The following is a 14,659-nucleotide window of genomic DNA, read 5'->3' as shown; positions in this document are numbered from 1 at the left end:
AAGAGTAGGGTATGTGATGATAAGGAGCAGTGATGTCTTCGCATAGGCAATTGGAAAAAGAAGAATCATAACCAGATATGCATTTTAAAAAGTTAATTTTGGCCATGGAGTGCAGAATGGAATGCCAAGGGTGGAGACAGAAAACTCAAATAATGGTTAGGGTCTAGTATAATACTCCAAGCAATGAAGATCATAGATTGGAGAGAGAGATGTAAGAACCAAAACACACTGGACAAGGCCAGCAGGGGTTTGAAGAGGGTGGATAACCCAGGACTCTGGAGAGGGGAGTGTTGAGAGTAAGTGGAATGTGTAGGGAAAAGACATAGCTATAAGCCAAATTGTTAGATGTAGGATGAGGCTGACCAAATGCCACAGGAAACAAAGAAAGAAAAAATATAAGATGGAGCCTCCTTGGGGAACATCAACACTGTAAGTACAGGCAGAGGAGAAAAAGAAATTCCATAAAATAAGCCAAAAAAAATCAGAGATGTCAAAGAGGAGCAGGGATAAAGTGTTATTTTAGAAAAGGTTAGCAGAAGAGGACATTGAGGGAGTATGAGGCAACTAAGAGTGCAAAGGGCTTCCAACAGGATACCTAGATTAAATAGTGAAATTGATCAACTAATGAGGCTTTGTGGATCCATTTAATATAGGATCAGAGGGGAAAAAATGAAAATCAAGAAGCTTATTAAATTTTCTGGCCTAGACGACTGATGGTCCTATTAACAAAAATAGTGAACATTGAGTGTGAGGTCAGAGGTAGAAATAGTGAGCAAGAAGCATCAGGGAACTGTCCTTTAGAGGTGTCTAGCAAATTCAGGTTTGTGGATAGATTTTTATATCAAGGAGCTCTAAAATGAGGATGTTAATTACATGATCCACATGGATACTTTGCTGAGCAGAGTTATGCAAACACATTACAGAGTTATTTTGTGGTGTCTTGCATCACACATTGGTACCCACACAAACACAAAATTGTGTTAATATATCTACAAAATAAACAACAGTACTTACTACTGGCTTGTGTGTAAATGCAAGTGAATAATTCACTGGGTATAGAAGATAATGATTAAGCTAGAGCAACAGTAGCATTCTAAAGCCCCTTATCTTTGGGTAGGATTGTTATTTATTTTTGGGCTTATCCTGAATTTTTCTACCCCCAAGGTCATATCAAAATTCACATTATGGTAGCACCATTCCTGCTTTTTCAACTCTTGTACCTTCATTCATTTATCATTTTAAATTTTTATAAATAAATTAAGGTCTTCTGTCCTGATGCTTTAGGTATCAACTTCCTTTTTCCCTTTTTCTCTTTGGGAAATAAGAGTGAAAAAACTAACATCTCCTCTTTTGCTTTGAAACAGCAGCATATCATCATATTTAGCTCATTGAAGCTGTTGTCATGGTTAAATGTTAAGTTTTATTTCTGATTTTTCTTTGCTTTTATAGCTATATCTGTGTTTCATCCCTTTGATAAACTAATACTATGTTCTGAAGAAAAAAAAAATGGTATATGAAGGTTTTTGGCCTGGATTGTCTTTGTCCAGTTCACAGCAAGTCTATCCCATGTTTATTTATTTGTTTTTTTCAGGAGCTAGTATGCAGAGCTTTGACAGTCCATGCAGATTTCTGGAATTTGTTTTTATTGATACATAATAATTATACATATTCGTGGGGTACATGTGATATTTTGATAGAGGTATACAATGTGTAATGATCAAATCAGGGTTATTAAGATATCCATCACATCAAATATTTATCATTTCTTTACATTGGGAACATTCCTAATCTTGTCTTCTAGTTATTTTGAAATGTAGAATTAATTATCGCTAACCATTGTAACCATACTGTGATATTATCGAACACTACAACTGATTTCTTCTGTAAGTTTTTTAAAAAGCTGTATTTTTGTGTTCATTAACCAATTGTTCTTCATCCCCTCTTTCTGCTACCATTCCCAGCTTTTGGTAACCACCATTCCACTCTCTACCTATCTTCAGGAGATCTTTTTTTTTTAGCTTACACATATGACTAAGAACAGGGGTTATTTGTCTCTCTGTGCCTGGCTTATCTCACTTAACATCTTCCAGTTGTTTCATCCATCTTGCTCTAATTGACTTTTTTTTTTCTTTTCTTTCTTTCTTTCTTTTTTTTTTTTTTTGAGACAGAATCTTGCTCTGTCGCCCAGGCTGAAGTGCAGTGGCACCATCTCGCTCACTGCAAGCTCCGCCTCACGGGTTCACGCCATTCGCCTGCCTCAGCCTCCTGAGTAGCTGGGACTACAGGCGTCCGCCACTATGCCTGGCTAATTTTTCGTATTTTTAGTAGAGACGGGGTTTCACCGTGTTAGCCAGAATGGTGTCGATCTTCTGACCTCGTGATCCGCCCGCCTTGGCCTCCCAAAGTGCTGGGATTACAGGTGTGAGACACCACGCCAGGCCAATTTCATTCTTTTTATGGCTAAATAATAAGCTGTTGTGTATATGTACCACATTTTCTTTATCCATTCATACACTGATGGACACTTATGTTGCTTCTGTATCTTGTGAATAGTGCTGCAATCAATATGGGAGTGCAGATATATCTTCAACTTATTGATTTCCTTTGTTTTGGATATATACCCAGTGGTGAGATTGCTTGATGATATGGTAGCTCTACTTTTACTTTTGGGAGGAACATCAAAAAAGTGGTTGTATTAATTTACATTTCCACCAACAGTGTACTAGTGTTCTTCTTATCATATTCAGGAATTTTTGTGTTTTACCAACTTTTACCTCCACATATTTATTTTGTTTTTCATGATTTTATTCTAAGACAAAAAGAATCAAACTAAAGAAAATCAAACTAAAGATTAAATTTATACAATATCTAGAAATTGACCATAAAGAAATTTGCTTAAAGTATTTAGCGATATTTTTACTATTTTGGCATGGGCTTCCTAATATTATTACTATTAAGAGACAAAACAGAGAAATATTATTGATAACACTTGCACTATGGATAAGACATGTTGGTTTACTTTTTCTAGTGTTGATTTTAGAACATTTTAATAATTTTTGCCATGACTCTTCATTTGTAGGCAGGCTCATTAACAGTAGAATTATATCCATTTCATACTAATCTTCTAAAGGCTGCCCATCAGTATTTTAAAAGACATAAATCTAACTTCCTTGCCCTTCCTCCCACAGCTTATTCTGCCAAGCATTTAGAGTAAACCTAACTGCAGGTTTTTCTAGTTTGGGTACAACATTTACTTCACTCACTATCCATTAATTTTTATTTCTGACAGAATAAGCATATGGTCCTAATGCTCTATGAAATCAGACTCTTGGAACCAGATTCTGTTATACATTTCATTGCTTGTTACATTTATGTGATGTTACATTATATACATCACTTAGCCTGCATAAAAAGACATATATATGGAACAGATATATTTTGACTTTTAAGTTTTATTTTCTTTATTTTTTATATACATATAATTCAAATAACCATATTTGTAGTTTATGGCTTTTCTTATAAACATGTATGTGATATTGGCTACAATGTTGTTATTCATATTTAATATTTTTAATTAAGACAAAGATGAATAGATAAATATTCCCATTATTACCTAATGCAGAGTTTGAAAAAGTAAGGCCTAATAACCAAATTAAGCCTATCATTTGTTTTTGTATGACCTACTAAGAGTGGTCTTTACATTTGAAAATGTTTGCGTGGAAAAGAAGGACAATATTTTGCAGCATGTGGGAATCATATGAAATTCAAATTTTAGTATCCATAGGTAGTTTTACTGGAATATAGCCACACCCATTCATTTACATATTGTCTATGGTTACTTTTATACTACAGCAGCAAAATTGAGTAGTTGCAAGGAGACCACTTAGCCCAACATATTTACTATCAGTCTCTTTAAAAAAAAGTTTAAATAAGTTTAAAAAACTTTTAAAAAGTTTGCTGACCCCTGGTCCAATGCATAGCTAACATTTGTTTTTCCCCATTTTGTATATCAAGGAGTTCATGAAAACAAACCAATAGTAGAATCAATTATTTCTTTTCTCTAAACACGAATGAGGAAATTTAACCATTTCATGTTTAGTGTTAAAGTGTTATTTGTCCATTGCCTGAACAAAGTTAGCTGCAAGGGAGATATTTCCCTGAAGAAGAACCAGAATGTAGAGTCTGAAATAAATCCTCTCTCCCCCATTTCCCATTATCTACTTATTTAATCTGTTTTAATGAAGTTAATTGCATAGTAGGAATAAATAACCTAGAAGAAAAATACCTTGATTTCAAAATTTAATCATTAGCTTGTTTTTTAGATTAACATTAAACAAATAATTACTTGAAGTAACCATGAGAAGCAAGGCCCTCTATGATGGGCTCCTTTGATCTCTAACTTGCCTACACTTTCATTAGAGGTTGAGAGTAATTAAACAGGAAGGTGACACTTTTACAAAAACTGTAAAACAAATTATTTTTAAATTTTATTTCTTTAATATTTTATTTTAGAAATAATCAAAGTGGACTAGTTTTTCGAATGTTATTTGTACAAAATGTGAGCAAACACAACACAAGACAAGAATGAAAAATGTTCCATAAATCTCTGTGTTTCTTCAGTATTTTACTTTATTCCAGATGCAAGATTGAAATTCTACATTTGTATTTAATAATTTAAAACAATTATAAAAAGTTATGGGTATTCAGATTACATTCCAAAATACGTAATGCTAGTATTTCACTTGCCTCAAATCACTTATGGAACACTATGAGAAATTTGTCCATTAACTCCTCAGATACTTTTTTGAATGTTTATTGTATGCCAGGCACTGTTCCTGGCACTAGGGATACATCAGTGAGCAAAACAGAGCCAAACGAGATTCTTGCCCCTATGAAGCTTATATTTTAGTGGGAGGAAACAGACAAGAAGCCACGCATAAATAAATGAGGAAATGGCATAGCATTTCTAAAAGTGATAATTGAGATGGAAAAAAATCAGAACAAAGTGAGAGAAATCAGGTGTATCAGGGTGAGAGTTGCAATATTAAAAGGGTAGTGAAGGCCTTGTTGAGATGTTGCTTAAGCAAGGACATGAAGATGCAGGAATTAGCCATGTAGCTATCCAGGGAGAGGGACTAGTGAGAGAAAAGGCTCTAAAGTGGGAGCAAGGTTGACTGTGAGTGAAACAGCAAGGAGGTATGGTGGCTGGAGCAAGGTGAAGGAGAAGAAGAGAGAGTCAGAGGGGTAATAGGATCAAATGAGTCAGAGGGGTAATAAGACCAAAATGTAAAGAGCCTTGTAACCACTCTGAGAATATTTCACTCTTAATGATATGAAGACCATAGAGGGACTGGCAGGGAAGTGATGTAATTAAGTTTACTTGTTAAAAGGTCCACTTGACTAGTTTGCTATAGAGGAGCAAGGGCAGAAGCAGGGAGACTAGCAATGAGGATATTGCAGTAATTCATGCCAGAGATGATGGTGTCTTGGACCAAGACCAATTATGAAGGGCGTGAGAGCAGGTGCATTTTGGACTTATTGAAGATAGTGTGTGAGATTTCCTGACAGATTGGATGTGTAAATGAAAGAAAAAAAAGAGAACTATTTTGATTCTTGTTGTTTTGTTTTGGTTTTTATTTTTTAACCCAGGCAACTACCATTAGTCAAGAATGAAAGTCTACAGGTGGACAGGATTTTGGGGGATGATTAGAAGCTCAACTTGTGGTATCCTGAGGTTAAGATATTTATTAAAATAAAATCAGCTAAGTAAGATCCCAGTATCTGCCTCATGGAAGATGTTACAAGTTATTTCACAAATATTATATATATATAATCTCTCTCAATATATTAAGTACCCCTAGAGTATGAATGAATTAATGAATAAGTATTCATTGAGCAGATGGTACTCAATGAACGACAGACACCACGCTGTGCCCTGTCAAGTAGATGGCCTAACAGAATCCATGTTAGAGCTTCATCAGGTAAATGGTATTGTCTACATCTCACAGAAGAAGAAACTCAGGACAAGTAACTTGACTGAAGTTCACATGGTTAGTAAGTAGTTCTAACTTTAAGATTGAAACTCATTTTTCCACAACTTCAAATAAAACCCCTTTAAAAAATCTTACCAGTGATCTCACAAAAGAAGTATTAGTATATCTGTAAGCAACCATTTATTCAAAATGTGGTTTTTATCTTCAGATTATAACACAAGTGAGCAAAAACAAGCCTGTAAGAAGCACGAACTCTATGTGAGCTTCCGGGATCTGGGATGGCAGGTAGGAATTTTCAGTCAACTTTGGTGCTTCTTTTCTGAATTATCATAAATCCTTAATAAGTCATAGTCTTTGGCAGTAATTTTCCAATATAATACCCAATGATTTTTGACATGATCATTTAGAATATGGCTTATTCACTTTATTTTCATTTCTCAATTAACCTTTTACCATTGAAACATGATTAGTAGGTGTCACAGTCAAACAAAAAAACTACGCTGAATGAGACATAGAACACTAAGATATTTAGAAAGAAAAAAAAGAGTGCCGTTGTTTAAGTATTCCAAACTTTTAATTTTATTGTAAATGGAAGATTTGTTCATATTAGTATAAGTAACTCCACTAAGCCTCTGAGGGTCTCCAACTATTGGGCTAGGAAATAGAGCCCTCAACTATAATGTCCCTGTCATGGGGAAGATGACAGACATTTTTTTTTCTTGCACTTAAAAATGTATTGCTATCTTTTGGATAGCCTTTAGAAACAGGATGAGGAGGAAAATTTCACCAAAGTAATTTTTTAATGGCTCTATGTGGTGACAGTTTAAAATGAAATTTTAAGACTTCTCCTAATATTCTATTACAATGGATTCTCATATATGAGTTCCTGTATTGAGAAATACTATTAAAATATAAATATATTCAAAATTTATGATAAACTTTCCACATGAATAACTCAATAATTCCTACATTTGTGCCAAGTTTTATTTCTCTGTGGGAAAAATATCAAGGCAACCATTCATGTACCAATTCTTTAGCTTCCCGATATTTATCATGTTCAGTTTTTAGGAATTTGCTCCAATTTATTTTTTCTAAAGAGACCATAAAGTTAATGCATGAATGGAAAGAAAAACAGCATGCAGAAAAAATATTAAGGCTTTAGGATGTTGTCAGACTTATAAAACTAAGAATGAGTTCTTAAGAAGTAATGAGAATGATCTCAATTAACTTGATTCTCCTTTTTCTTTCGGGTTCACTTGAACTTTCCAGAGTTCATCATTTCCTGTTTAAACAATATTTAGAATGCTATTTTCTTATAATAGTTTTATTCATGAATACATGTTTAATACATACTATGAATATCTTACGTAACTACCCCTTGGGAGTAATTAGAGAGGACAATTTCTTGTGAAAATATTTATACTTTTGTCCTAAACTTCAGCTTAAAATTAAAGGGTGTGGGGAAGATAATTCCATTAGAATAATTGTTGGACCAAGAATAGAAACCTATTCAGATACAATATATTTCAATAACTTTTAAGATTTTTAAAAAATTTTTACTTTGGTGATATTTTTTCTTGTTTTTTTTTTTTTTTGTGTGTGTGTGTGTGTGTGTATGTGTCAGGACTGGATTATAGCACCAGAAGGATATGCTGCATTTTATTGTGATGGAGAATGTTCTTTTCCACTTAACGCCCATATGAATGCCACCAACCACGCTATAGTTCAGACTCTGGTAAGCTTTGTTTTTGAAGGATTAAGAAAAGCTTAGAATGCAAGCATATTATAAAGTTGTTTTAGAGGAAAGCATCTATTTACAATTTTTAATGCATTATTTTATCTTCTCAAACTCATTTGTTTCTTTTTAGAGCTGAAGTAACAACTGTGGGTATAGTCAGGAAACTCGGGCTGGTTTAGAGTAATCCCAGTTACACAATGGAGAAGGATTCAGCTAGGAAAACTGGAGTAATAACATGAAATGGTCATCTTGAACTGTTTGTTCATTACACAGTATGACTAAGCACACAGGTTCCCTGGGGCTGTTTCTAACCTAGCAATTCATTAGTAATCATTGCAAAAACATTGAGTAATAGCTGTACTAAATTTCATCTGAGGGTTTTTAATTATTTAAGAATGTTCTATAACATACTTTGGTATTATAAAAGTTCTTCAATGTAGTATACGAATAGGAAGCTAATTTCTATTTCTTATTGTTCTCCTCCTCCTCCTGTAATCTTTAAAGTAGAAATTATACTTCCTTTTCTTTATTCCTCAATCTCAGAAACTTAGCAGTGATTAAATCTCTAATAATCTAGGCTTATTTTTATGAACAATGTACTGAAGGGTTGACGTGATTAACTGATTGCCTTCTACCTAATGAGCTCATGAAACCTATTGAGAGTCTGATGTACCTCATAGCATCTGGCCTATCGATTTGGCAGAGGAACAATCTCCCTAAGACTAAATGAGAGGCTCCTAGAAAACATACCAGACTATGTGACATAATTTTAAATCAATGTTTGGGCTAATATAAAAATTTTAACTTTTGTATTTAAGAAGAATGAGAGAGAACACATTATTTTAGAATCAAGGCTTGATGGGAGTGGAATTATTTGGTGGACGCCAGTAAGAGAAAAGTAGATAGTAGAAAATCCTGTCTTTGTGGGTGAGGTTTATTTATGGAAAAAGAAAGAATTACTCTTAGAATTTGTGAAGATTCGACTCTCCATAAGTTTGCTATTTTCCCCCACAATTAATTTAAAACTGAAAGCTGAATTAAGGAATAAACAATGATATCTGTGAACTGGCAAAAGCAGATACTTGAATGACTTGATATTTACTGGCATCTTTATTGACTTCATAAAATACTACAGAATATCTAGACACCAAAAAGTGCAATCTATAACAACTAGAGCATGAACGTTATCAAAGACTGGAAATAACCTTGGGCTAGAGAGCAACAGAAAGATAAAGCAAATATACATTTTGATAATAAATGATTTATAAATATTCTTCTTTTTATTGATTCATGACCAGTGAGAATGCCTACTTTAGTGCCATATACAAGGTAAAGAGTAAATTTCTAGGGGGATTTAAAGTCTGATATGACTTCACCTTTGCTATCTGTAAATTTAAGCTCTTCTTTATATGGAATAGTGTTTCCAGGAGTGTGGAGTGTAGGTAGGCTTTGCAAGGATGGATGTTTTGCATTCAAACTTCTACCACTAAAAGAATTTTTAAGAAGCTAACTTTTCTCTTTGTATATGAGAATTCATGTTGACATGAAAGTATATCAGATAAAGAAGAATACTATTGTTTCATCCTATGAAGAGAACTTCATGATCACTGTCTTTCTGTAAGGTCATAGAATAACTCCTATCAGTTGAAGTAATACTACTTAATTTCTCAGAAAGTTCTTTGCCTCTTTTTATCATCATTTTGATGACTATGAAAGCAGACTTTTGCTTCCTTAGATATGGATCTAATGTATCAAAGATTCCCTCAGGCTAAGCAATGCCTACTTATTGAAAAATACCCTTTGTCAAATACTCCCCCTTCTCTCATTTTTTCTTTTTTAAAATAAATAAATACATATTTTCAGCTCTTATGGCTATAGTAAAGTATCAAAAAACAAATATAAAAAAAATCTGACACAAACTTGGAACAAGAGTCTGCTCTGTATCTCTACCCTGGGATGTAGGACATAAGTCATTGCAAAACTGGAGCATACACGGGAAGTTTGATTTTTTTTCCCTGGTGTTGTGCACGCTTTATGTTTGTTCTGTGAAGGACATGAAACAAAAAGACGGAGGAAAGCATGTTTGTGTCTAATATATTGAGAAACCATTCAAGAACAATCCATTTTTTTTCTGTTAGGCTGCCAAGGCCATTGAAACAGCAGGATTATCAATCATGTATGTGTGGGTTATGGAAGATAAAGCTGATGAAGGACATAAGCAGCATCAGAAATTTGTAGAAACTATCCAACTTTTAGTTTTGTGAGGTCTTAGGAAATTTCAAGTTCATGTCAGATCACCTCATTTTTCCTGCTGTTTGTGTCCACATGCAAGGCCCCTATATCATTTCAGCCAGGACGTTGTACAGCCAAAACTGTAAGAGGCTGTATTTGCTTTTTGTGGATCCCGTAAGACTCATCAGTGGGATTTCCCATAAACTCCTCTGGGGGAAGGGCCAAAATAGGTGGGTGGGAAATGGGGGAACTGTGTTCTGGCTCTTTGCTCAATTATTTCAAATCATAGGCAGACTGCCAGTCTGATCAAAATTATTATCAACCCTTTACTTAAGCATTTCACTTTTCATGTACAGACACCTTTTTAGGCTTTTGGGGAGGTGGATGTTCATTTGTAAAGTCTCTAGGCCCTTTGCTTCTGATTTAGCTTAGCCTGCTTTTTGGCACTTGTCTAGGGGGCAGGCAAGGGAGAAAAAAAGTAAATGGATATTAAACTCCAGCCAATGTGATAAAAAAATTCTATGAAGAGCTGAAATCATTGCTTTAAGGCAAGTATTGGATTATACGTGGATTTTATTTTATTATGATTTTTATGCTTCTTTTACCATGGAAAATTAAGAGTTGGCATAAAATGTATGATTTATTGCTTAATTTTCCTTTTAAAAGATAATTCTTAGATCCAAATCTTTCTGCAACTATGTGTTTTCATTGATTTGCTCTTGTAACTTCCATATTCCTCATGATATATATAGAAATAGTCATTTCAACTAAAAGCAACAAAGTGCTAGTTGCTGTGTTCTTTCCCTAGGAAAACTTCCACTGAATATTCTATAGAGGAAGTTTTCTTTATTTGGTGAGATATTTTTCAAGGTTCAAACACATAATTGAATTGGCTGGGTTGATTCCAGGTGTTAATGCTTAAGAATACATCCTTCAGTCCCCCACCCCAGTCATGGAATAAATGGGAGAAGGGCGATCAGCTTAATGGTGTGCCTGATTATGAGTGATAAAATAAGCATACCATTTTAAAACTGTAAAAGAATGTGTATTTTATTTCTTAATAAAACAAAACCTTTTTTCTTTCCCAGGTTCATCTGATGTTTCCTGACCACGTACCAAAGCCTTGTTGTGCTCCAACCAAATTAAATGCCATCTCTGTTCTGTACTTTGATGACAGCTCCAATGTCATTTTGAAAAAATATAGAAATATGGTAGTACGCTCATGTGGCTGCCACTAATATTAAATAATATTGATAATAACAAAAAGATCTGTATTAAGGTTTATGGCTGCAATAAAAAGCATACTTTCAGACAAACGGGGAATTTCCTAAAATTAGTCTGGCTCATTTTGACTCTTTTCCTATGTACAATATCATGTATATAGTCATTTTTATTTATTTAAAGGTATATATTCTCTTTTGTGGAGGCTTTATCAATAAAATCTATTTCATAGGCCACTGCATTATACAATAGATCATCTAGTCTAATTTTCAATGGGTTATGCTGAGTCCATTCAATTCCATTTCAACATTTTTTTCTAATACAATTTTATATAATTTTCTGAGATTAGACAGAACTCCTTTGACTGTTTAATATTGTGGAAGGAAATTGAATAATTTAGTTATATTGTGCCAATGAAAACCATGATAGAATATTTATTTAGAAATAAGACTTAAAAAAAATAACAACCCAAACAAAAACTCTTGGATAAACACAATTTCTCTTTTAGAGTTCCTGCTTTATTAGATAAAGTGAAATGTTGAACTGGATTTGAATAAATAAACGGTAGGCAGAACATAGAAGCTGAAAGATTGCACAGAATTGTTTTAACTGTTTGCTTTAACAGAAGTGGTGTAACTGTAGGAGCATGTTCCTTTTTGGCTTGTGGATTGTAGATTTTGCAAAGAGCTCAAAGCTTCAGGAGACAGGCTTGAGCCTGTGTCCATAGCTTTCCAAGTTAACACTAATTGTAGTACAACCTTCTTACCTCAAATAAATCATGTCTGCCTATTATCTAGAACACTACTGCTGCAGAATTTTTTTTTTCAGATTTAAAAACCTAGTCCAAAATAAAGAAACATTTACATGTGCTCCACTTTCCTCCCCACAGGCAAGAGTCACTGCATGCATAAAATGTACAAGAGCAGAAGATGCCGAAAGAACCATTTTCTTTAGCTCTCCTTTATAACTGAGTTTGCTGATCGATGTGATGCAAGGGATTTTATTTAGAAGTAAAAGCACTGAAACTAAACTGGAGGAAATTACCAAAAGTCCCAGAATGGCTTTGACAGAATTGCCATTTCTAAAGAACAGCTGAAATTCATTTTTCATATCTTTGAGAGTGAGCTCAATGAAAACCTTATTTTGTAAAGGGATTTTGTAAACCTTCTTCCAAGCACAAATAATTCCAAACAGGAAGGTCCTGTTGTGTGTGTGTGTGTGTGTGTGTGTGTGTGTGTGTCTGTGTGTGCATGTGTGTTCTTCCCTCTAAAATTAATTTATTTTCTCTATCTATTAGAATGCCCTCTAAGGCCTTTCTTTAACACACACTGACTTTTTGAAGAATGATCTTTAGATTGACAACTTGCTATTTATGGTGACTCTGTGGTTAGGCTTATTTACAGTTAATCTAAAGTATTCATAAAGCACCATTTATTAATCATCCTTTTGGATCTTTCAAACCAAACGTATACCAAAAATGTCTTCAAAAATGTTATGGCTTTGTTTGTAATTCGGGTATATTAAAATGTTGTTTTGAAATACAGTTTATCTTAAAGAAAATTTGACAGTAACTATATTAAGGGGTACATTAAGTAATATATTTTTAATTAATGGTGTACCATTGAGAGAATAAGAAATGGAAGTCTATTGTTTTATTCCTTAAATGTGCTGTTTAAATATATTTCCATATTTTAAAATATATTAAACGGATGCTAATTTCTGTTGTTCTTGATTTGGTTCTTTATTTAAAAGGAATACAAAATGTAAGTATTTCATAAATTGAGACAATAAGAATATTTATCAAATGTAAACTGTTTGTGGATCACATGATTCTTTATGTTGTTCTTAATTGCCAAAATTGTTTTTTGTGTTGTTAATAATTATCTCACTATTAAATGTGCAAAGCAACAATCCATGAATTAAAGATTTTCTTAATCTGTTCAAACAACAAATTTTAAAAATAGCAAAAAATAATTAGAATGGAGAAATACCTCATTTGTTCTTTTTCATATTAGAAGGGAGGTAATTGGCATCAGTGCTTTTGCATTTTCTAAAATTACATATGTGTAGTATAATACGCACATATACTCGTCACATTAGTTTCTAATAACTATTACAGTAAACTCTTAGTATCACCTTGGTGATACTCAAGCTCTTACTAGACACCAGAATAATTTGACCTATTTTAACAGGTCTTCATTCAGGTCTTTTGAGTTCGTTAATGATGTACTCACTTTTTTGATTGTTTATTTTTAATTTTTCTGTTTTATACTTGTTTTTACTTTGTAAAGTGGCCATAATCCTTTTTGGAAATAGAAGGGCATAAATCATAAATATTCAAATTCTTTAAAACTGAGGCAAAAATAGTCTACATTAAACTAAAGAAATTAAGAAAACACAGGCAGAAAATCCAAAATTATTTTTTTCTCAACTAAGAACTGTCATTTTATAATCCTAGTATCATCATCATCAAACCCAAGCCAGAGTCTACTGGGTACTTCACAAGCTGGCAGATATCATCTCCCAAGACATTTACAATGAATAATTAGCTTATGTTCCAGTTCCATTCAAGGCAGAAGAAATCCTCATTCCCAAACACAAGTAACCATCTCATAACCATTCAGTCCAGTGCTCAATCTATTATCTAATTTCCATCTCAGATTACCTATTTTTCCTTTCACAATTTTTTTTTTGGTCTGGAATTTTTTAAATTTAGAAGTGAAGATGCCTTTGCTGATAAAGCATAAAAATTGTTGGTATACAGGCATACATCTGTGTTTTATCAAGTTTCTTTAAGATCATAATTGAAGAGAAAGTACAAAAAGTAACAATCAATGTCAATGCTTATTTAAGTAGAAAATGATGCTATATCCAAGTTAGCAATTTTAAAAAAACAGCAAAGGCTCTGCAAAATTTTAAAAGTCTATTGTGATATTTGTTAAAGGCTGTTTTAAATACAGAGATTTCAAAGACAGGAAAAGTCACATCAGATACAGCCTTTGAAAATTACAAAGAAATTTCAAAAATTAAAAGCATGTATGTTAACTTTTGCATCCTTGTTTCAACTTCACTAAGGCAGCTAGCCTAAAATCAATTCTGGGCCAGGCGTAGTAGCTCACATTTGTAATCCCAGCACTTTGGGAGGCTGAGGTGGGTGGATCACCTGAGGTCAGGAGTTTGAGACCAGACTGACCAACATGGTGAAACTCCATCTCTGCTAAAAATACAAAATTAGCTGAATGTGGTGGCACATGCCTGTAATCCCAGCTACTTGGGAAGTTGAGGCAGGAGAATTGCTTGAACCTGGGAGGCAGAGGTTGCAGTGAGTTGAGATCATACCATTGCACTCCAACGTGGGCAACAAGAGCGAAACTCCATCTCAAAAATCAAATCAAATCAAATCAAATCAAATCTGAAGGGTCAAGGTAGGGGATGGGTAGATACAGTAGAGCCTCAACTTCTGTAAATTATAGAG

The 14,659-nt window shown here is 33.7% G+C and overlaps 1 protein-coding gene across 1 annotated transcript in view; it reads left to right on the top strand.

Moving 5' to 3' along the window:
* Positions 1–13,095, top strand: part of BMP5 (bone morphogenetic protein 5) — a 124,314-nt gene extending 111,219 nt beyond the window's left edge. The window contains exons 5-7 of the mRNA XM_003828929.7: positions 6,202–6,278; positions 7,618–7,728; positions 11,052–13,095. Of these exons, the coding sequence (XP_003828977.2) occupies positions 6,202–6,278; positions 7,618–7,728; positions 11,052–11,201 (338 nt within the window). The 3' untranslated portion in view covers positions 11,202–13,095. The remainder of the gene's footprint in view (positions 1–6,201; positions 6,279–7,617; positions 7,729–11,051) is intronic.
* The last annotated feature ends 1,564 nt before the right edge of the window (positions 13,096–14,659 follow it).

This window comes from Pan paniscus, chromosome 5 (assembly GCF_029289425.2).
Source record: "Pan paniscus chromosome 5, NHGRI_mPanPan1-v2.0_pri, whole genome shotgun sequence".
Classification (NCBI taxonomy): Eukaryota; Metazoa; Chordata; class Mammalia; order Primates; family Hominidae; genus Pan; species Pan paniscus.
This window is presented reverse-complemented; position numbering and strand designations above follow the sequence as displayed.